The 22,784-nt window shown below is 47.7% G+C and overlaps 1 protein-coding gene across 1 annotated transcript in view; it reads right to left on the bottom strand.

Moving 5' to 3' along the window:
• Positions 1-22,784, bottom strand: part of PPM1H (protein phosphatase, Mg2+/Mn2+ dependent 1H) — a gene marked incomplete at its 5' end in the record, with an annotated part of 260,313 nt that overhangs the window by 41,086 nt on the left and 196,443 nt on the right. Inside the window, one exon of the mRNA XM_029955458.1 lies at positions 2,263-2,326. Within this exon, the coding sequence (XP_029811318.1) occupies positions 2,263-2,326 (64 nt within the window). The remainder of the gene's footprint in view (positions 1-2,262; positions 2,327-22,784) is intronic.

Here is a 22,784-nt window from a genome sequence, read left to right as displayed (position 1 = left end):
CATCCTGTTTTCTCAAACAGGGGGTTTGGAGTAGGTTTTACAAGATGGGCAGGTTTACATTAAGGTGGAAATGCAACCACAATTTATTTTTTAAAGGCACACATCAGAGGGGGTAAAATGCAGATGCGTGATGAGAAGCCGCAGAGGCGCCCTGCTCTTCGGGGGAGCTGGTCAGCTGGCTCCCTACAGCTAAGAAGTGTCCGACCCTACATGCAAAAATTCAGAGTCCCTTGCCCTTCTGCCCTCCCCACTGCAATGGCAGCTTCTCTGGCTGGAAAAGCACAGGTGGGCATTTAGTCTAAAGAAATCTAATGTTTCTGCTAGCTATGGAACTTGTTTACAAAGTATGTAGGTGTTACCCACACAAATCTTTAAAAGCACTGGCAGAAATAAAATGAGAAGGTACAGCAGTGAAAGTATTCTGCAGCTTCTGGGTGGGTATATGTAGACAGGAAAGACAAAACCCCTGCCAAGGATCTAGATGGAACTGACAGGTTCCAGCTGTAACAATTTCTCAAGGGTCTGCTGACAGGGATCTTGCTCGCTTCACTGTGGGGCAAGTCTGGAAGAGACTGGAGCCACGGCAGCTTTTAAATAGGCCGTCAGGTACAAGGACAGAACTTGCCAGCTGCCTATCACGCAACTGTCAGGCCCTAATTAACTGAAACGCTTGAGGAACATGATGTCCTGGTGAAAGGAACGCTGGCTTAACAGGAAAAGCCCCCGCTCCCTTAACTCTTATTCTGATTACCTTGCAAGAACACATTAGTCCATGTTCCTTCGGTATGGAGGACAGTACACTGCACATAACTGAAAGCTTTATTTAAGCCTGATACATTTATTGCCAGGTGCCGGGCCGGGCAGATACGAGGGATGTAAAGGTAACAGGAGGTGGCTCTGAGCTTCCTGGAACTCATGGGTGAGCAGGGTCACACCGAGAACCTCAGCCCCACGCAGACCGGTAGCTGCAGGCACAGGTCGCTGGGCTGAGAGATGTGCATTCACAGTGCCCATCACACTGGAGGGTGCAGGCAACGCGGTCGGGGATCAGAATGCTTTCGTGTTGTGATTCTCAACCAGGGATGGTGAGGTGGAAGCTGGTCCATCTCCATGAACAGGGAAAGTTCGTTTGAAAAATGATCCCTGTAAGATTCAATGCTCACGTTTCACTCCCTGCATGAAGCGTCTCCTTGTACTGACAGCACTCCTACCTTGAGCTGCAAACCTAAACGTGTGTGCTCTCACACGTGCATGGCTGGATGCCTGTGCACACACATGCATACACGCTCACTCCTGCCTGTGAAGGCACCCTTCAGTTTTATGAGAAGTCACTTCTTCCTCCAAAAACAACAACAAAAAAATCCCATCAAATACTGGAAACATTCGGTGGAAGACTCTTTTTAACATGAGCCCATTTTTCACATCTGATTGGAGCTCAGCACAGAGGCGAAGTGTACTCGTGCTCCGAGGAAGAAGGCAGCGGCTCAGAGGCAGTTTGTTCGCACTGGGAACCCGTTTCAAAGCCTCCTCATCCCCAGTCCGGGAGGACCACCTCCTCCAGCCTCTCTCTGCTCACGGACCGCGAAAGCCAGCCTTCCTTTGCTCCACAGTGTGCCTGCGACGGAGGGTGTGGTTCGACCGGGGCCCTGGGAGAAGGACCGACGCTCCTGGCGAGCTCGGCCTGGGCTCTTGTCCCTGAGCCCCACCATAGAGAAGTTTTGGGTCCCTTCCCTGGGGCAGGTGGGGAAGCCGAGCGGCAGAGTCTGAGCTTCCATGGTGGCATGGGCGAGCTCTAGAAGCGGGGACACGGCCGCGGCTCCACGTGTCCTACCACCCGGGCTGGCTGTGTGGCTGCCTGAGCGGCTTTCACCCCCGACTCCCAGCTGGCCACGCTACCGAATGGACAGACTACTGCCGGCTCTGCCTGCCTCGCGGCTTGGCGTCAGAAATACAGTGAGATGATGCATGTGGATGTGGTCATGTTTCAACATGGTAAAAAGCTACGGAAAATAGATTTGAGGAGAATGTTATCTTCACAAAATAGACTTCAGTCCCTTGTGTTCACCGCTCCCCTCCCCCTCCCTCAGCTCGGCCACTCCTTGGACCCTCAAGACAGGAGGCCTGCAGGATGATGGAAGGTGATATTCTTCCAAGCCGTCAAGGCCACAAAATCACAGGCTGCTGAGTGGAACACAGACACTGCCATGGGCTGTGCAGAGATAGAGCCTTGTTCTCTTAGTCCGGGGAAGGGCACATGCCTACCTTCTTGCCTTCTCCATATATAAGGGGAAACTTCAAGTCATCATCCTCAATGGTTTTGTATGCCCTGTAGGGGGATAAACAACATTTTAAATAAAGGTCTGCACTCAATCAGCGACCCGCTGCCCTGACACAGGCGGCTAGGGGCTTCAATCTCCCGGACACTCCATCCGTCACTCACTGCACTGCCAATCTCTTTGTGCATGAAGTTCTTCTTATGGAATTGCACGTGTGCACATGTAATTAATAAATCAGAAAGTATCAAGTCTGTATTTACTCCCAGAGGGAGAGAATCAGGTGGTGTGTTCATAACTGGCAAGAAGGGGAGGTGGGTTTCTGTCCTACGTGTTTCGTGCCCGTGCGATCACGCAGTGCCCCAGCAGCAGTGACAAGGGTCTTGTCCTTAATCCAGAGCTGGAAGACAGCAGAGCTCAAAGGCGGATGGAGTGTGAAACTGCTCCGGGAGCTGGTTCTGACCTTCAAGGGTTGTTTATACCAAAGTAGCCTCGTATTGGGATGGCTGAGAAGGAATATTTAGAGCCTGTTTGACCTCAGTGTGATATTCAAGGTTGGCAGAAAATTCTTTGTTTCACAATAGCTATTAAATGGCCATTCGACACACGGAAAGAAAAGCCAGTTGATGCTTCAGTAGTTTATTCCAGACATGGTTGTTCAAATGCCATTACCTACACAGCAGAGGCTGGCTAGGCTAACACAGGAGAGAAAATGAAGTCTGTGTCTTGCAATTTTGCTCATAAGAAGTTAACAAATAAACAAACAGCAAAGGAACGTGGCACTTGATTACTAACTAGACCACCCTGGGCATGTGGCTCCACTGTTTTTGGTCTCAGTTTCCTTATCTGTAAAATGAGGATAATCACAGAAAATAAAAAGAGCTTAGCACAGAGCCTGGCAATTGGGAAGTACTCATTTAGTGGCAGCTATTACGAATATTTTGTAGACAACTCATACTTGGCACCCCAGCTCCCCTTTGTGCAAAATGGGGAAAGCACTGCCTGTTCACCAAGTCAAAGAAGTATTAGGGACACTAAGTAAAAACTGGGGTACCTACTAGGTTAGGTGCTAGAAACAAGACGCTTCTCAGAAATAATGTTTCCTGTGTGCAGGAAGAAAACTAATTTGTGAAATGGGCTCCTCGTCTTGGATATATACAGGCATATTGGGAGTGAGCTCAAAACCAAATTATGGGAGCCCTTGATACACAAAAGAATGCAATCCAATTGGAAAACAGTTCAACCCCAAAGCTAATGCCGGAATACCTTATTTCCTGGGAAGTTATTTAGGTAAGCTGCTCCTTCCCAAGGGATCAGCTTTGGCACCAGAGATGCCCAGGCTTCCTGTTCAGCCCTGAGCAAACAAATGAGCCTCTTTGGACATCAGAGCCCTCACTAGTCAGAGAGGGAAAAACTGAAACTTACTGGTGGGGTTGAGGATGAAGATGAGTTAATGACCGGGCTGAGATTAGGAAGTATTTAGCACAGTGCCCGGCACATACTCAGACCTTGATAAATGCCAGTTGCTAATACAGCCATCAAGTGAGCCCAGAGGTACTCTAGGAATTCAATTTTCAAAAAACCTGTACTATATCCTTTCCCTAAATCTATTAAATTAACACGAGATGGAAACAGCTACTCTGATGTTTTTATACTCACAAGAACTACTTAAAACGCTGTGGTATACAAGTCACTTGGGGAACAAATAGAGCTATTATTAGAATACACTCAGCTTGGGGATTGAATGGGTTCTTAGTGCAGTAGTTCTCAACCCTGGCTGCACATGGACTCACCCTGGGTGGGCTTTAAACAATCCAGATGCCCATGGGATGCCCGGGTGGCTTAGTCAGTTAAGCGTCCAACTTTGGCTCAGGACAAGAACTCGTGGTTTGTGAGTTCAAGCCCTTCATTGGGCTCTGTGCTTGGACCCTGGAACCTGCTTGGGATTCTGTGTCTCCCATTCTCTCTGTTTCTACCCCACTTGCCCACTCTCTCTTTCAAAGACAAAGGTTAAAAAAAATTTTTTTTTTAAAATCCAGATGCCCAGGTCACAGCTCAGAGCAATTAAATCTGAACCTCTGGGGATGAGAACCAAGCATTGGATTTTTTTTTTTAAGCTACCAGATGATTCTAATTTGCAGCCAAAGTTGAGAACCACCACTATAGACCAAGTGTCATTAGCTCATATTCTAAATCAGTTGAGCAATTAGCTTGACCCTAAAGATGATAGACTCTATGGCTCAAGGGACAGGAGGGAAATGGCCTGGGATAGCCTCGATGGTGGGTGTGAGCAGGGCTGGGGACACGGCCAGGAGAGGGGCTGGGGCCTGAAGACTAAGTTCCAGGAGTCGGAGATGAAAAGGGAGGCAGAAGGCAGCAGCGCCAGTACCAGTGACTGGAGATTAGAGTTCAGCACAGACAGGCTACGAGCACTCAGAACAGGCACAGAGCTGTTCTCAGACCCCCCAAAAGCCCAGGCAAACGAATTCTCTCAGGACAGAGACCTTCAGGAGCATGAAGTCTGTTGCCACAGCTCCAAAAGACACTCACCTTGGAGTTGTTGCCTACAGGGTCAAGTGCAAATTCTAGTATTTTAGTTGCTATATTTTCATCTTTGAAAACAACAAAAATAGTAAAAATAGAAACGAAATTTTGAAAAGGCTTATTCTGTTCCTGCCGTCACTGGTTTTCAATCACCTAAGAGCCCTCTCCCCTGCTGTCACCAACGAATGAGAAGGGGGAATAATGACAAATAAGGAAGTACAGCACCCTCCCCACCTCAGCCTTTCTGGGTCCCAAGCACAGGTCATCACATACAGGCAGGTGGCTTCCTTTTTCATAGTGAAAGTCTGGTATGATACAGAATAAGAGTTCAAACTGGCAACCTGATTAAAGTCTGTATTACTTAGTGACGGCTAACACTCATGACAGCAGCTATGACTTACCGAACGCCCATCCCACACCGGGCTTGGTGCTAGCTTACTGAGTCTGACATGTCTCCTGGGTTCTGCAATGTCCTCTTTGAGGGGACTGAGGCTCAGAGGTTAAGTGACTCTCCCGGGATCACACACTATCTCAGTGGCTTGAACCTAGACTGCAACTTTCCTGGAAAACACACCAAAGAAAGGGGACTTCGGGGCTCGGCTCTGGGGACTTCTCATTCTAGCTGAAAACTCTGAACATTATTGTCTGCCTGTCAGTGAGAGAAAAGCAGGCACTGGATGAAGAAATGGGTCTTTTTGGCAAAAGGGGAAAGGGAATTTTCCGTGTGAGGCAAAAGAACAAAAGGTGCCCATGTGGGGACAAAACCGGTGGCTGCTTCACTACGCGGTCACAGGAAGAGAGCCGGAAGCCAGGGAAGCACCAGGCTGTGTCCTCAGACCTGCCACTACTTACCAGGCACTTCGCTGTGGCTGAAGAGCCTGGCAGGGCCTCTCCCACGGACAGCCAGCCTCCCTTAAACATGTGTCTGGGGTTGAAGGGGGGCCACTCCTGTTCCCACCCATTTGTAAGGCCTGCCTGCTGTTCGTATCACACAGTAGTTCACGTCCAGGCTGTGGACTCTGTTTCCAGCTCAGCCCTGGCTTCTACCCTTCTCAGCTGGGGGACACAAGATAAGACAATGGTTTGAAGTTTGAGCTCTAAGAGAGGGAGTTACTTGGGACCTACAACAAATAGAAAATGTCCAGAAATATAAATTAATAGAAAATGGGTGGTAGAGTCCGTCAGTGTCGGGCTCTTGGGTTTTGGTTCTCAGGTCATGATCTCAGAGTTCCTGGAATCGCGCCCTGGGTCGGGCTCTGTGCTGACTGCTTGGAATTCTGTCTCTCCCTCTCTCTCTGCCCCTCTTTTGCTTGCACTCTCTCTCTCAAAATAAATAAACATTAAAAAAAAAAAAAAGAAAAGAAAATGTCTATTCCTGGGGCACCTGGGTGGTTTGTCAATTGGGCGTCTGACTTCAGCCAGGTCATGATCTCATGGTTTGAGACTTCGAGCCCCACATCTGGCTCACTGCTATCAGCATCCGTCTCTGTCCCTTCCTTTCTTACACTCTCTCAAAAATATATTAACCAACGAATTATTTTTGTAAAAGAAAATTTCTATTCCTTCCTATCAGATCCCATGATTTCTCAAATCCTGATTAAATTTAAAGATTCCAAATACCAATTTCTCACTAGCTTCTACCATAATATAACTGACCAGAGATGATATTCAAATAATTACTTGTTACAAGAAAGCAAAGCTGAAAGGCTTGGGAAAGATTTTCAGAATAACTCTTATTTTGGGTCAGTCCCAAATGAATAGTTATGAGGCCAATTGACAGAAAGATGAGGAAAAAAAAAAATCAAGGCTTTAAAAGGGCTAAATTAAAGGGCTTTCCCTAAGTGGAGGCGAGTTTCATTAAGCAAAGAAGTTTCCATTAAACATTTTTTTTTAAAAAGTAATGGCTTCCCTTGTAATGTTGATTTGGCAAAGCTGAAAGGAGAGGCACCAGTGGTCCGGACCTACTGGAAAGAAAAGCACCACTAAGCCGACTCTACCTCAAGTGCAGGAGTCCCTGCTCTGATGGTGTGCCTCACACTGGTCCCGGGACTCTGTCACCTGCTGTCGCTGTGCTGGGAGCTATGCCGCAGACAGCACCAGCCTGTTCCACTGGAGAACAGCTGGGGAAATTCTCCCTTTAACCACCTGGTCAGCCATTGGTGTATTTCTTTTCTTTTTCTTTAATGTTTATTTATTTTGAGAGAAGGAGAGCGAGAAAGTGGGGGGGGGGGAGAGAGAGAGAGAGAGAGAGAGAGAGAGAGAGAGAGAGAGAGAGGGAGGGAGGGAGAATCCCAAGCAGGATCAGGGCTGAGCCCGACTCGGGGCCTGATCTCATGAACCATGAGCCAAAATCAAGAGTCGGATGCTTAACCGACTGAGGCACCTGGGTGCCCCACCTTTGGTGTATTTCAACGCCCTCTGACTCCTAAGACAAGAGGGAGGTGCTGACTGCGCCCACCTCACTCGCCCTTCCAGACCGAGGCTTGCTGCCACCGGGTCAGCCCTCGGCCTGCTCACACACTCCCAGCCTTGCCGTCAGGACGCTCTCCCATCCTCCCTGACCACTTCGGCCTCGGTTCATAGGTAGCTTCCCTCTCTTTCCCCTGCTGCTTTGCTCAGGAATTTGACATGTGTGAATGATGTTTCTGGAATCCTGGCTTTGTAACTCCCAACGTACTTCCTGATGATCTCAAGGCCCCTCAGCAATAAGGACTTTCTTTCCTCAGAGACTCTGACTGTGAGCCGCCCTGTGTCTCACGCCAGGGCTTTCAGGTCACTTCCCCTCCATGGTCCCGCCACTCTAACGGCCTCCTGGCCACACGTGCTCATCATCCAGCCTCCACCTGTGAACAGTCTTTTGCCTGCGTCTCTTCCTGGCGGCCTAGAATTCCTCCCCCACTTGATGGTCTAGTAAGAGGCAAATACAATAGCAGTGAATTGAGGGCTTCGTCTGTTGACACTCCAGCAAATACCGTCAGCTCTACCTTCCCAACAAACAGTCCAGTACCTTCTCTTGACCACGCGATTGCAATCCCCTCACCAGACCCCCTGCAATTACCTAGGGAGGAGCAGACAGTGCCAGGACCAGGTGACGGCGGTGAAGGTGCTGAAAAACTGCTCAGTTTTGTCCTTTATCTCTATTCTCAGAGCACCCAGAGTAATTATTTTAAAATGTCAGATGGCGTCATTACCCTGCTCAAACCCCCCAATGATTTCCCCATCTACTCTAAATAAAAGTCAAGTAATGAAATGACCTTCTTTAACATTGCTCCCCTCCCCCAATTTTCTTATTCCCCTTCTCTGTTTTATTTTCATCCTTGTCATCCACCCCCATCTAACATTTTAAGTATTTTACTTCCTGATGTTTATTTTCTCTACTGCTCGCTGCACCCTCCTCCTCCCCCATTACGTTCTGTGAGGACAGAGGTGTCCGGCTGGCCACCTGTGGTGTCCCACTATTTAAGAGAGTGCCCGGATGTGTAAGGAGTGCCCAAGAAATGGTTGACGAAGTGAGCAAATCAATGAATGCTATCTATGTCAGGCAGTGGCTTTACTCAGTTCTACACCTATTTACAAAACAAAAGCAAAGCGCTCTCTTGCTTTCCCTGACTGCTTTCTGGGTCGAAGGAAGTCTCTCACCCGAAGGCAGGTTCCTCGCCTCGCCTGCCTCTGGTCTTAGCTGGCTGGGCCCTGCTCTGTGCGTTCTCTGAACGTCGGAACGCAGGAGGTCCCCGCACAGGTGCACTTGTGTCCTTCCACCCTTCTGAGGAGTAGCAACTAGGACTCCTCCAGGATGAACACATCTCGTCCCAGGGTCGGTTTTGTGATTTTTTTTTTGATTGAGAGGTTTGCTTATATTTACAGACTGGCTGACTAGCCAGCTAGCCAATCTCCCACAACCATTTCTTTTAACTGACAGTCTTGACTCCTCAGCTTAAAATTCCCCATTGGCTTTCCATATAAAATATTACCTAACGACAAGGCCCCATGTGATCTGATCTTTACACGCCGTTTTGACATCTGTTATCACGCCACTGTGCTCTCCTCACGCTAGCTCTCCCGCTGGCTCTCTAGCACGCCATGGGACCTTGCTGTCCCTTCTGCCTGGGCCATTCTTCCCCCAGATCCTCCCAGCCTTCTCTGAGCGCTCAAGCTCAGCAGGCTGCAGCTCTTCGCGGTGCTCACATAAGACAATCTGAAACTATTTATTAATTTTGTTTACTTGCCCTAGAAGTATTAGCTGGATACTATTCAACCCCGGCCCTGGAACATTAGCTCAATGAAGGCAGGGACTTGGGTCTATACCCTCCTATCTACAACTGTGCACACTGTGGACGTTATGTAGATAAAGTAGATACTAGCTAAATGGATGAACAGATGGACGGAAGCTAGTACTCAGCGAGTCCTTAGCATGCATGCTTCCTTCTAAAGCTTGGCTTTCCCATTCATTTTGCTTCAATGAGATGCTTTTTTATGGCTGAAATTCAGGGCTGAGTCCTTCCTGTCAGTGATACCTTGGACTTCTTTTTTCCTCTTTACATTAACATTTTAGGTTCACTTTTATTACCAATGTATATTTATAAATAATAAAGGTATAAAAAATAGCACTTATGATTGATCTTCTTGTCTGTTGCTCTCTCCTGATAATTCCCAAGTTCTACCTCCAGAATGGTAGGTTTTTTTTGTTTTTTGTTTTTTTGTTATATGCTTCTCTAGGGTAAACAGTGTTACCTAGACACATTTCTTCCAGGATAACTTGCTAAGGCCAGGCTCCCACTAAGAAAGTTCTTCCGTGTCTTTGCCAGACTCCTCCATTCCCAGCCACAGTCCCCACTCAGACATCTTAACCCACAGGCCAGGAACCCAAAGTTCACACTGTGGCACCATCCACCTTGATCAGTTCCCAGGATCTTCCTCTCCCATATCAGAACTTTTAATTAGAGAGACAGAAATGCCACTCATGTCCCGAAGTCTTGATTCCGTCAGCAGTACTTCAAAGTCTTTTAAGAAGAATGTGACCTCTCCAGGACTGCCTAATCTCATCAATCCACTCATATAATTCCAATGATACACATCAGTGAGCCACATTCTTCTACTCGCTGACCTCTCAGTGTGGCCTGGGATGCCTATCCTCCCCGGGGAAGCTTTCCTCCTACTGTGGTATCGTCAGGGCTGGTAACACCAGGCCTGGAGTCAGAGGTTTTGAAGTCACAGTTCAATCCGCATGCGAGCCAGTAGTGTGACCTTGGAAGAGTCCCTCAGCCTCACTGAACGTGCTTCCGCAGCTGGGCTCCTCATGAGAGGCCTCGAGGATTAAATGCAAATACGCCTGACAAGCCCTTTGGGAAGGATAGGGTGCTACTTAACCAAACTGTGGTCATTGAGGCCTTAGGAGCCCCCCTTTCTTCTCTGCAGATGTAGGGCACAGATGACTGGTGAGCACAGGCGGGAACTCGGCACATCCCCACAGGAAAGCCGCTTCTTGCTGAAAGCCCAAGACACCCCAAGTCACACTCTTTCTACTGCTGCTAATGGTATCAGAGCCCGAAGAACAGCACCTGTGCAACTGTATTCAGGAAAGTCCATTTTTCTGCTCTAAAGTGAAGAATCAGAGACTCAGAAAGATACCTCAGAGCTAATAATCTGAAAGGGAAGCCTTGGGGCTGGTCTAAAATAGGCATAAAAGCAGAATTGTCCTCCCTTGGCTAGAGGCTGAGTGCCCCTTCTGGGAGGAAGGTGAAAGCCACAGGAAGTCTCATTTTGCTCATAGCAGAACCTAAGTCTTAGCCAGACAGGGGCGCACGGCACGGGGCCTGAGCAGGTGTGGATGGAGGCTGCTGGGCAGAAGCATCCGGGTCTTTGGTTCCCACTCCTGCTTCCTACCATGAAATCTCAACAAAGCTTGAATCCCAGGAGGCTAGAATGAAACACCACCTGGGCCTGGCTGGTCAGGAGTAGATGCATGACTGCAGCCCAAATGCCACTCGTGGCTTTTAAGAGCTTGGCACCACCCCAACTCAGCAATTCACCGAATCCACAGAGGCTCTCTTCCGCCTCGCCTTTCTCCATACCCACCCTGCCCAGACCTTCCTGGAAAAAGCAACACAAAGTTGGCAGTCACCTCATGCTTCCTCCTTCCTGCCAGCCATCTGTATTTCCAAAGGAATCAAACCCAAAGCCACAAAGCAGCAAATGGAGGCTGATTTCTGCCCCTTGAGGCGGCCCTTCAAAGGGCAACTCGCTCTCTCCCTTCCCTGCATGAATATCTACCAACGAGCATGTGGGTTTCCTTTAAAGTTACGCAAGAATATTTTGTATTTTACTCGATCTTACTCTTATTTTTTAATATCGTCTTTCAAGCGGCCTTTTTTCCTGGTTTCAAAGACTCATAGTTAAGAAATCCCCAGAAATTTCTTGAATTTGTCTTTGGATCAAATCTTAATATGCTGGGAAAATGTCACTGAACCGTCACAGGGAGGGGGAATCTAAGCCTAATGATACCCGGCTCAAACCAGAGTTCTGGAAGGAGGAGAGGCAGCCGTTGTGGCCCCGGGGGAGGTGAAGAGGCAGAGAAACACCCCGTATCCAGCCGGTGGTTAGAGGGTTTCGGAGCCTCCTTTAAGAGTGTCATTGTAACTACTGTAGTGTAAATGATGGAAAATAATTACATATGTTAAAAAAATAAACAGAAAAAAAAGATATTTCTGGATAAAGCCAGAAATATGTGTTTCTGCCACAGCTTGCCATTGTATAGCAGGCTTCGGTACTCTGTAAATCTGAACTTGGAGGGATGGAGTCATATTCTGGTGCGTTGGGTCTCTGGATTCTGTGCAAGGAGTTACTGTTGAGTGGAATCTTCATTCTATGATTCCTGGGAAAGCTCCCTGTGGGGCCAAAACTCTATAAACAAATGCTGACTTGTTTTCTCCTTTGATCCTCAGAGCATCATTTGAATTACTTGAGGCCTGTAGGCCTGGAGCTACACACAGGCTGATGTTCCCTTGCTAATACCCTACAACAGTCTGGACTCAGGCTCAAATAGTATGCTTGCATTGTAAAAGTATGATTAGTATTTGGTGATATAATTTGGAGGTGCAATGCCGCCTAGCTTGTGTATGTCTGGATGGTTCTGAGAGAAACAAATGAAAGGGAGAACCTTCTGGTTATCCTTTCAGAAAACCTTTTTCCATAACGGGACCCAAGCTCTGTTCCCTGACATTGCAGATGCCCTTGAGGAAATCCTCCGATTAATAGGGCTGACCCACATTGCTGGAGGGGTTGTGGGAGGGGAGATGGGCTGAATGGGTAACAGGCATTAGGGAATCTCTCCTGAAATCATTGTTACACTATATGCTAACTAACTTGGATCTAAATTTTAGAAGTAAAAATAAATAAATAAAATAATGCTGGAACAAAAAATAAATAAGTAAATAGGGCTGACCCACTAGCCCTGCAAAAATGCCTACCTCGCCCCTTCTTACCAACAGCATGCCTGGACCAGATCCTGCCTGGACTTCTGGGAGCGGTAACTAACTGTTCTTCTAACTTGACCTAAACATCCCTCTTCCTGAACGGGGCGGGTGGGTGACAGCAAGAGGCACCAGAGCTTGTTCTCATTGCACTGGCCTGTGTTCTTGGGGGGAGTCCACTGGCTTAGAGCAGACCGTGCTGACCCAGTGTCCCCACTTTAAACACTTTGGAAAGAGACATGTACCCTTACTGTGTGATACAAACCAGGATGTCCCTTTCTCCCTACACTGGTTAATTTGTTTAAAATGCTCATCTCCATGCACTAAATTGCTTTCACACCTCACTAATGGTCCCTAGCCACAGCTGAAAATTTGGGTAAAGGAAAAGAACCCGATCCTAGTAGCCCCAAATCAGGAGCTCAGGTTCTGACTGTATGAGAGCAATGGGTTCTACTAGAACCATTCATGAATATTTACTAGCACAGGTGCAGGGAATGTGAAGTTAAATAATATAAAGGTCATCCCATAACTCCTGGGCCCAAGGTTAGCAGTGGAAAAGGAGTCACACAGAAGAAAATGCTCTCAATCAGTCTCTTGAAAGTGTAATTCGTCACATGTGTATGAAAAACAGAACCAATCATATTCCAGGATAAAACATTCTGGATGACTTTTGGGGAGATTTCAGATTTAGAAATTTGATTCACTATCCATTTGGTGTGCATGAGCACGTGGCGAGGAGAGCTTCATGCTCTAATCAATAACATTTAGATCTCCCACAGGTATGAATCACAGATCCTTGTGTGATGAGCACACAAATACGGAATGGTTTCTGCAATTTATTCTGAAACAAACATGCATTTCACTGACACTGGCCTTTATACTGTATGAAGCCAAGTCAACGTATACACATTGGGAGATAACCACAACCGACCCCACAGCCAGGAAGGGTGGGGAGACAAGAGCAAATATACTGTTCCCTACAAGGTGGCCTTTACTGCAGAGGCTGGTTCCTCAAGCTGGTCTCGGAGCCCTGACTCACAAAGCTTCCCTCTCTGGACACACCGGTATTTCTACACAGGAGCATCGGGTCCTACGGTGTCCCCTCGGGGGTCCCCTCGTGCACTAGGACTCCACTCGATGCTGTAACATTTCAGTATTTCCATTCGAGTGTCCTTGAAACTGGTAGCATCACCTGGGGCAGAGCTCAAGTGTCTCAAAGCAGGCGTCAATGCTTTTTCTGCTTTATCCTAAAAGGTGAGAATTTTGCATAATAATCATATATATATGTATATATATATATATATATATATGTATATAACATTTATTTCAACACACAAAAATGTCCTCCCCAACTCCCAAAATCTTCAGTTGAAACCCACAGTCTTCTGGAATTTTCTGCCAATCCTAACATTACTTCAGCCTTAAAGTAAGAGGCACAGGCCTGGGCAATGGCTGCCGATCTTTACCAACGGGAAGAACACGGCGCTCTGGGCTCCTGCATCCAGGTGCCCCACTGGTTTGGACAATGGATGGTAAAGGCAACAACTGTCAGGTCTGCTGCCACCTCAGCTGTAACACTCCCAGAGTTCCAACACACCCATCACCGATTGGACACGTGCTTTCTTCTGGGGACTATTTTTTTTAATTAATTTTTTTATACTTTTTTTATTTTTGAGAGGCAAAGTGAGACAGAGTGTGAGCAGAGGAGGGGCGGAGAGAGGAGGAGAAACAGAATCTGAAGCAGGCTCCAGGCTCTGAGCAAGAGTTTGGCACAGAGCCTGACATGGGGTTCGAACCCACAAACTGAGATCATGACCTAAACTGAAGTCAGACACTTAACCGACTGAGCCACCCAGGCGCCCCTTCTGGGGACTGTTCTAAGCACATAGATTTTTAAAACATATGTAGTTTTTTTTTAATGTTTAAATGTTTATTTTTTTAGAGAGAGAGATTAAGAGCAAGCGAGCAAGTGGGGAGGGGACAGACAGAGAGGGAGGCACAGTATCCAAAGCAGGCTCTAGGCTCTGAGCTGTCAGCATGGAGCCTGACACGGGGCTCAAACACATAAACTGTGAGACCATGAGCTGAGACACAGTTGGATGCTTCATTGACTGAGCTGCCCAGGTTCCCCAAAACATATATAATTCTTACAACAACTTTGTAGGACAGATACTAACATTAGCCCAAATATGAAAATGAAGGTCACACTACTAGGAAATAAAGGTCAAGCTCACTTCCAGGTCCGCCCCAAAGTGCACTGTTCTCTCAGCCATGGTTCTCCGTGATCCTTGAGGAGCTATGAATCTATGTAAAGGCCATTAAATGTGATTTCCAACAAGACCGCTTAATTGCTAATCCTCATCATCATCATAAACAAATCATAGAGTTTTTGTGAAGTTTTTATTTAAGTAATCTCTACACCCAAAATGGGGCTCAAACTCATGACTCTGAGATCAAGAGTCACGTGCTCTTCTGACTGAGCCAGCCAGATGCCCCTCATACAAATTTTCTAAAAACCTACCCCCCAGGTTTAGAAGTTTAAACATAACACCTTCTTAGGCTTTTCCTTCTCTTGCCAATAGGGTGGATGGATATTCAAGATCACCGTAGAATTAAATTTAACCTAATGTTTGGCTTTCAAATTGTTCTGTTGCTAAGAAATTGCAGACTCTAAGCCTTCACACTTACCTGCCCAGTTTCTCACAGGGTGATCCAAGACCATTCAAAAGGATTAGGCAAATCTGGGGAGGGAGGATCATCGACTCAGGATGAATAGGAAGGAGACACCAGCAAGTCAGACGCCCCGGGAGCATGGGCTCCTAACGACTCTGTGTATCTATACCGTGCCTGGGGCCTGGGCTGTGCAGGTTATTGGCATAAACATCGATAAGGGGAAATGAGGCTCAGCTCAACTCTGACCCACTGGAAGCACCAGTGCGCTTGAGACCACCTCTCAGTTCTCACAGCCAGTCCAGGACCCCTTCTGACCACACTCCTGGGCCCACACAGGTGGACAAGGAGGTTCCTAAACAACAGCAGAAAGAAAACCAGGGGCGCGGAGTCGCAAATCTGCCAAAGAGTCCAGGCTGCCCAGTGTTCTTTAAGCAACCATTTCTGCAAGCTGCTGCTCATGACCACAAGAAGAATCTAGGGCTGCCCAAAGGCAATGCTTAAGGGCATACAGGAATCACCTGAGAGGTTTAAAAAAAAAATGTACAGGGGCACCTGGGTGGCTCAGGTCATGATCTCACTGTCTGTGAGTTTAAGCCCCACGTCAGGCTCTGGGCTGACAGCTCAGAGCCTGAAGCCTACTTCAGATTCTGTGTCTCTCTTTCTTTCTGCCCCTCCCCTACTCATGCTTGGTCTTTTTGCCTCTCAAAAATAAATAAATGTTAAAAAAAAAATTTAGAAAATACAGATTCCAAGACCTCAGGGATTCTGGAATGTCTTTAATAATCACTCCCGATGAGAAAGCTTCACTGTGGGGAAACAGTCCTCTGCCACTGTTGGTATAGGTTTCTCCTGTACGTGACTAGCAGCACCATGAGGGCGAACTCTGTTTTATCTGCTTCGTATCTACAGTTCCCAACACAACCCCCCGGTTACTCAATGAGGAATGGCTCAGAGATGAAGCCGTGTGCTCCAAGTTCCTGAACACAGGGTATTGCATGCGTTTGACTTAAACTGGGCAACTGACAAAGCTGATTTAATCCTCATAGAAGCTGAACCTAGAATTGGCAGAAGTTTTTTTTTAAATGTTTTATTTATTTTTCAGAGAGAGACACAAAGAATGTGAGCAGGGGAGGGGCAGAGAGAGAGAGAGAGAGAGAGAGAGAGAGAGAGAGAGAGAGAGACACAGAATCTGAAGCAGGCTCATCTCTAAGCTGTCAGCACAGAGCCTGACGCGGGGCTCGAACCCACTAACTCTGAGATCATGACCTGAGCTGAAGTCGGCCACTTAACCGACAGCCACCTAGGTGCCCTAAGAATTGGTAGAGTATTATTGCTTTGACTATAACAACAAGGTGAAAAGGTGAATGTAGTACCAGCATTTCTAGTTCTTCTAGAAAGATGTTTAGTTCTTTAAGGGATAGACGAAACTTACCCTTGCTCTGAATCAGTCTTTGATTTACTTGTCTGAAGATAAGATGAACATGGAGGCAGGATGAAATCACTCAGGGTTCAGAGTGGTAGTTCTCCAACTCTGCTATGTGGATTCCTGGGTCAAGTCCAGAACGCAGGGGCTTTACACTGGCACTTGAGCTGCATCTGATGAAGATGTCCCCTAGCCTGGGGGTTAGCACCTTCATGGGACTGGCAGCTTGAAACCAGCGACACTGCCTTCCTGCTCTGAAACCTCGTGGGCAAGTAAGGGGTTGCAGGGAAAAGAAAAAACTTTATCAAGCTCTGCTTAAGAGTGACATATTATGGGGTGCCTGGGTGGCTCAGTCGGTTGAGCATCCAACTTCGGCTCAGGCCACGATCTCACAGTTGTCAAGTGTGAGCCCCGAGTCAGGCTCTGTGCTGACAGCTCACAGCCTGGAGCCTGCTTTGATTCTGTGTCTCCTTCTCTCTCTCTGCCCCTTCCCCACTCATGCTTGGTCTCTCTGTGTCTCAAAAATAAACAAACATTAAAAAATTTTTTAAAAAAGTGAAATTTTATAACTGGAGGAATGTAGGTTGGGCACAGGAAAATGTTCCTTGGCAGGGTGGTTAAGTACCTGGAAATTTGGTGGAGTGTTGTAGCACTCACTTCTCTGGAATTTCCTTAAAAACAGGATCTTATAAATAGGCTGAGGATTGGACCATATGTCTTTCTAAATATACCATCAGCTCCATATTTCTGCCATGCTGTGTGTCATTTTTGTACTTTACAGAGGTGCAGAGCTCTTAAGGGTGAGAAAATAAGATGTTAGTTCTCACCACCCTTAGCACTGCATTGAAAGTTCCCCATGAGTGGACCTGAACCTACTTACCTCGACGGCTGGGTTACAGGACTACCCACCACTGCCCCGCACCCTCTCTATTGCGTCTACGTGTCACTTTCACTAGGCTACCACCAGCAATGTTCTCTAGCTGATACACACCAAGGTAAGTACACAGAGCTTTAAGTACTTCTGTACTACTTGGCAAATAATGACTGTCCCAAGCCCTTAGGAGTCCTTATCTGGTATTCTAGACCCTCCCCTGGAGCCTCCATAGTGTGGTAAATAAAGAGTTAATGCCAGGGGTGCTTGGGTGGCTCAGTCAGTTAAGCATCTGACTGACTCTGTATTTCAGTTCAGGTCATCATCTCATGATTAGTGGGATCGAGCCCCATTTCAGGCTATGCACTGACAGCACGGACTCTACTTGGGATTCTCTTCTTCCCTCCTTCCATCTCTCTCTTTTTCTCTCACAGAATAAATAAAACTTTAAAAAAAATGTCTCGCACAGCAGGGGGCTCCTAGGACCCACATGGAGCCTACTCTTCCATGCTGACTACTGAAACTATGTTGACTATTCCTTCCAGCTTCCACATTCCCGAAACACACATCTTATTTTACCTCTGGGCTTCCACTTGTATTGTGCCTTCTGTGCAGAATGTCTTTCCCTTTGGCCCTTGACCCTCTTAAAACTCCTCTTATATTTCAAACTTTTGGTTCAAACCCAGCCTTCTCCACAAAGTCTTTCCCAGTCCCACTTACCCCTCTTACCCAGTTCCACTGCCTGGAACACAGCCACAAGTGTTTCTTTAAACTCCCTTTTTATAAATAAGCTCTACATTCTGTCTTGCTCTGGCTATTTATACACAAATCCCCAAAGACCTAATTCCCTCACTCTTGAGAATTTAATAGATTTTCAGGTAAAATGGTATTGTTTGATACATTTCCAGAAAGCCAGTCCCTGAGCCAGCTGGTCATCCCTATGAAGTGACTCAGTCTTATCTGACAAGATCCTACATGAAGGCTACTGAGGGGCGTGGTCTCTCAGCACCTTGGAAACGGCTCAGGAGGGCTGCAGTGGGACCTTAAAAAGTCCGGCATCTCGGACTCAGAAACAAAAAACAAAAAACAGTAGAGTCAATGGGACCAAAAAAACCCCATAAAAACAAACAAAATGACCGACAAACAAAACACCCTATCCGTCAGCACTCAGGGATAGAGAGGACTGCTAACTGCATGTGCCTCTGTCACAGATGATGGCCCTGCCTAATCCACGATCAGCGGCACAACCGCTGTGGGACAGACCTGCCAGGTAGAAGGAGCCAGTGCACCTGACCTTCCTCAGTCTCTTGTTTCTCTAAACTGCCTTTCTTTCACCTGTTGGTCTCCATCACCTCGAGAAACCAGCAACTCAACACCTATTAGATTGTGATCCTCCTCGCTGACCACCTCATTTCCCATCATATCTACTCATTAGATTATTGGGCACACAGAGCACTTATTACATGCCAGACTTTGTTGAATGCACACGACCACACTAGCTCACGATGGCCTATTATTAGGTACCGTCATCAACTGCCTTTACATGAGGGAAAACCACTGACATGTTTGTCCAAGCCACACCTGGGGACTTCCCCAGTCAGAGTCTGGCTCCACATCGCTGTTCTTAACTACTGCTCAATGCCTAATACGCAGCAAGTATACAATAAAGGTTTGCCAAATATAAAGACATGTGCCTCCCTGCCCTGAGGGTGCGGCTGGCTTAAAAGGACACTGGCTATTTTAACAGGGATTTATGCAAGCACTTGACATGGTAAGACTTCCCCGGAGGACCTGGAGCTACGTCCCCACCACATGCAGAGCCCCACACCATGGTCACCAGGGAAGAGCAGGGGTACAGACAAATGCTTAGGAGCATATGAATGGGAACGGACAAATGCTAGGACTGTTCAGAGGGTCTCAGTGGAAAGAAAGGCTTGAAAGTAGTTTGGCCACTTTAGGAACGATAAATTTACACCTATCACGGGAGCAGAAAGGTGTGTGCGTGGATGATCAACAGGGAGGAAGCCAGTCGGGCATCTCTTTCCTTTCCCCTTCCTGTGGCCTGACAATGCCTGTCTGTCTTGGTTTCCAACCATTTGTGAATACCTCATAGCTTCCTCTGGCCACATGGGCAGAGCGGAGGGGAGGGGGGCGGGGAGCAAGGAGTCATTTATCACTGTCAGGAGATGTGCTGCACACAGCAGGGCAGGCTTTCTTCCCTGCTGCTCCTGAAGCTAGAGCTGCAAATCCTGAAAAGATGCCGAACATGCACATGGCAAATAACCATTCATCATCTTGGCTCTGGGAGCCCCCACATCAGCCTCCCACCCCCGCCCCCGTGTGAGGCTGACCCATTTGGGCTCTGGCTCTAGGCTCTACCGGAACTTGGAACGCAAGGACTTTACGGGTGCCTGTTCCCTGCCCCAGCCAACACCCATCCTGGCCGATCTATAGGGTTAAAATTCTCTAAAATTCCTTGGCAAAGTCAGATTTCCAGACTGCTGCCAAGGTGGCCCATGATCATGAAGTTATGAGAGTACAAGTTGCTGGGAGGAAATTAATACCAGGTTTAACTAGGGGGAGGCCTGCTTTCTTGTGAAGTAATTATAAAATCAAAATGTGATATTTCTCTGGTGGGTTTATAAAAAGCCTCCCCCGTGAGGTCTGTGGTGAAACAGTAGTGTCAGGATTTGCACCAAGACGGGACCAAGAAATCCTTTGATGCTCCAATACTGCTCGCTAGTCAAGAGACACCTGCAGGTAGGTTTCCAAAGACTGGGTTAAAAGTAATTAAAAACAAAAAGAGGGGAAAAGGACAGGTTTTGAAATTTCCAATTACTCTTTAAAACTCAAGAGTCAAACTGTTACAGAAAACGCAGGTTTTCCAAGTAAGATTAATATTGCTAAGCTAATTAGACCGATAGGCATGACCAACGTATAAATTCAGACCCCAAAGAGGGACACTGTCCCTTTAAAAACTGCCTGGGGATCAGTGGAAAAGCTAATGAGGACTGTCCGTGGGGGCTGCTTTAATAGGTGGTCCTCCAGAGAGTGAAGCCTGGGGTTTTGGTAGCAGGGCTTCTGTGCTTGATTCAATAAATCAATTTATATTATATGCGGGTGCAGCTCTGGAGTTGGCTTCATAAAGCACTCTGTGGCATTTCTCAATCTGCTTATCCACTTCGCTGTCAGCCTGCCTGAATGCGCTGTCAGAGGGCACTGAAAAGAGCAGTAAAGAATAAGATAGAAACCATATCTATGATAGTTGTGAAACTCAACCCAGTAGCTCCAGACCACGCTTGGGGCTGCCTCCAGTGAGTTTCTCTCCAGAATATGTTTGGATTATTTATGGTAAGAAGCCCAATGGTGTGGGGCTGTGGCTTTCAGCCCTGAGCTGGGTTCCAGGCTGCAGATGGAGAATAAAGTTCACCCGAAACAGAATGGAAAGGGTTGGAAGGTAAGTTGCTTTTTAATCAGCTCCTCAGGGGTTGAAATACTCCCCAAGAAGTAAACGGAAAGTGAAGGAGAAACAAAAGTGTCAGTGGCTGGCGCCGGTCTAGCAGGCAGCGGGCAAGGCGAGTGAGGGAGATAGGCTACTAACCAGGGCAAAGGACATGGGTCTTCCTTCAGGCTGGCCAACAGGCTTGCCAAGCAGTGACCACTAGAGATGAGCTCTCCCTAAACACAATGACCGATGCCTCTGGACATCTGCAAAGTGGAGGGTGCCCATCCCCCCAGCCAACTCAGAGGCTAGCAGCAGGGAGGCCAGAAGCCATAGAATGTGGCCATGGCATTTGACTAGCTCACCCTGTCTGTGCTCAGCTGTTGTTTTGTTTGGTTTGGTTTTGTTTTGTTCTACACTCTCTGCCATTGGGATGTCCGCTTATGGGCTGCTCCTGGCACGTCCTCCACCCCGGCTAGACCCACGCCCTCACATTACCCAGGCCACAGGGCCATCCGGTACAACGTTTCGTGATGATGGCAGTGTTCTGTGTCTGCACTGTCCAATGCAGGAGTCACTAGCCACATCTGGCTTCTGAGCAACTGACATGTGGCTAGTGAGACCTGGGAAAGAAAATCTTCATTTAATTTAATGTTAACTAATATAAATTTAAATGGCCACATGTGGCTAGTGGCTACTATGCTGAAGAGCCCTTGGAATAGAAAAATATTAACCTTTGCTGTAATAAAAGCAGTGAATACTACAAGGAGAAAATGGTGGCTGACCCCACTCGGCTCCCCGTGGAAAAACCCCAGATTGTAAAGGAAATACAGGAAAGGAAAATGACCCTGATGTGTCATCCGTTAGAATCATAAAGAGTTAAGGGCTGCAAGAGATTAATATGAAAAGTTGCCATCGCTAGAATATTTCTAATGGAATTGGTCTTTTCCAGAAGCTCTCTGAAAAGTAGAGCAAAGTCCATCCCCCTCCAGACACAGAGGTTGGCAGCAAGGGGCAAAGGAAGCATTTTACAAATGAGAGACCCAGGTCCAAGATTTGCCCAGGGCTCCAAAGTCTTGGCAGAGCGAGGCCCAGCGCCCCTGGAGCCCATCTCCCAAAGCCATAAACTCTGTGCTAACTAAGCCAGGCCGTCTCAAGTTACGGGTCCGGCCTGTCCTCAGAAATAAGACCATCATAAATGTTAGAAAGGCTTTGCTTAAGGAAAGAATTCTGGTGTACTTTACTCATAACAAGAACCATCTGGAAGCAATCTCGCATTCACACGACGAACTTCTCTTCCTCTTTGGCCCTCGCTCTCTCTACAAATCCCAGCAGGCCAGCAACAGCTGCTGGAGAGCCTGGCTGGCCTCCAGGGGTGTAGCTACAGACCCCCTTCCACACGGATGTCCTCCTGGGCCCCCGGCTTGCCCAGACCCAGCGCACGATGAACACGCATCCCACGTGAGAAAGCTAAATCACCAGCAGGCCCAGGAGCAGGGACCCGGTGCCACTAAGGCAGCTGTGAGAAACTGTTGTTCCAACTTGGTAACACAGACGCTTGCCAGCAAATTATGGCCGCGATGGCTCAGAGGGCTGCGGGTCGAGACACAGAGCTCACACTGCCAGTGATGTGCATCATGCAACAGCAGCTCGACACAAAGGGCTGGGAGGAGGGGCGCCAGCCCGTCCTGGGGCAAGGCTGGATCCTGGCACCAGGACCGCTGACACCAGGCACAGAAGGTGAGGGCCGGGCCGCGTCAGGGACTGACTTGGTGCTGGGGCTGCTATGAAGAAAATGCCTTTGTAAATCATTACTGGGCAAGCGATCCCTGAGGCAGCAGGGGGTGGGGGGGAGCAGGAGGGGAGCCAGGGAAGAGACCAGTTTCATTATGAAGGTCCTGGTGACAATAACCTTTTGTCCTCCATACAATCTGGGCCTGCCAAGCTGCTCCACAGTCTCCGAGAAAGCACGAGGCGGGGAGAAAAAGGCTCCCTGTCAGGAAGCCACAAGCTCATCCCTGATGATGGGACAAGCCCCAACCCCCACCCCGAGCGGACATCCTCTCCCACACCTTCCTCCCTGCTGCAG

The sequence above is a fragment of the Suricata suricatta genome, chromosome 10 (assembly GCF_006229205.1).
Source record: "Suricata suricatta isolate VVHF042 chromosome 10, meerkat_22Aug2017_6uvM2_HiC, whole genome shotgun sequence".
In the NCBI taxonomy this organism is placed as follows: domain Eukaryota; kingdom Metazoa; phylum Chordata; class Mammalia; order Carnivora; family Herpestidae; genus Suricata; species Suricata suricatta.
Note: the sequence above shows the minus strand (reverse complement) of the source record. Positions and strands in the feature narration are given on the sequence as shown.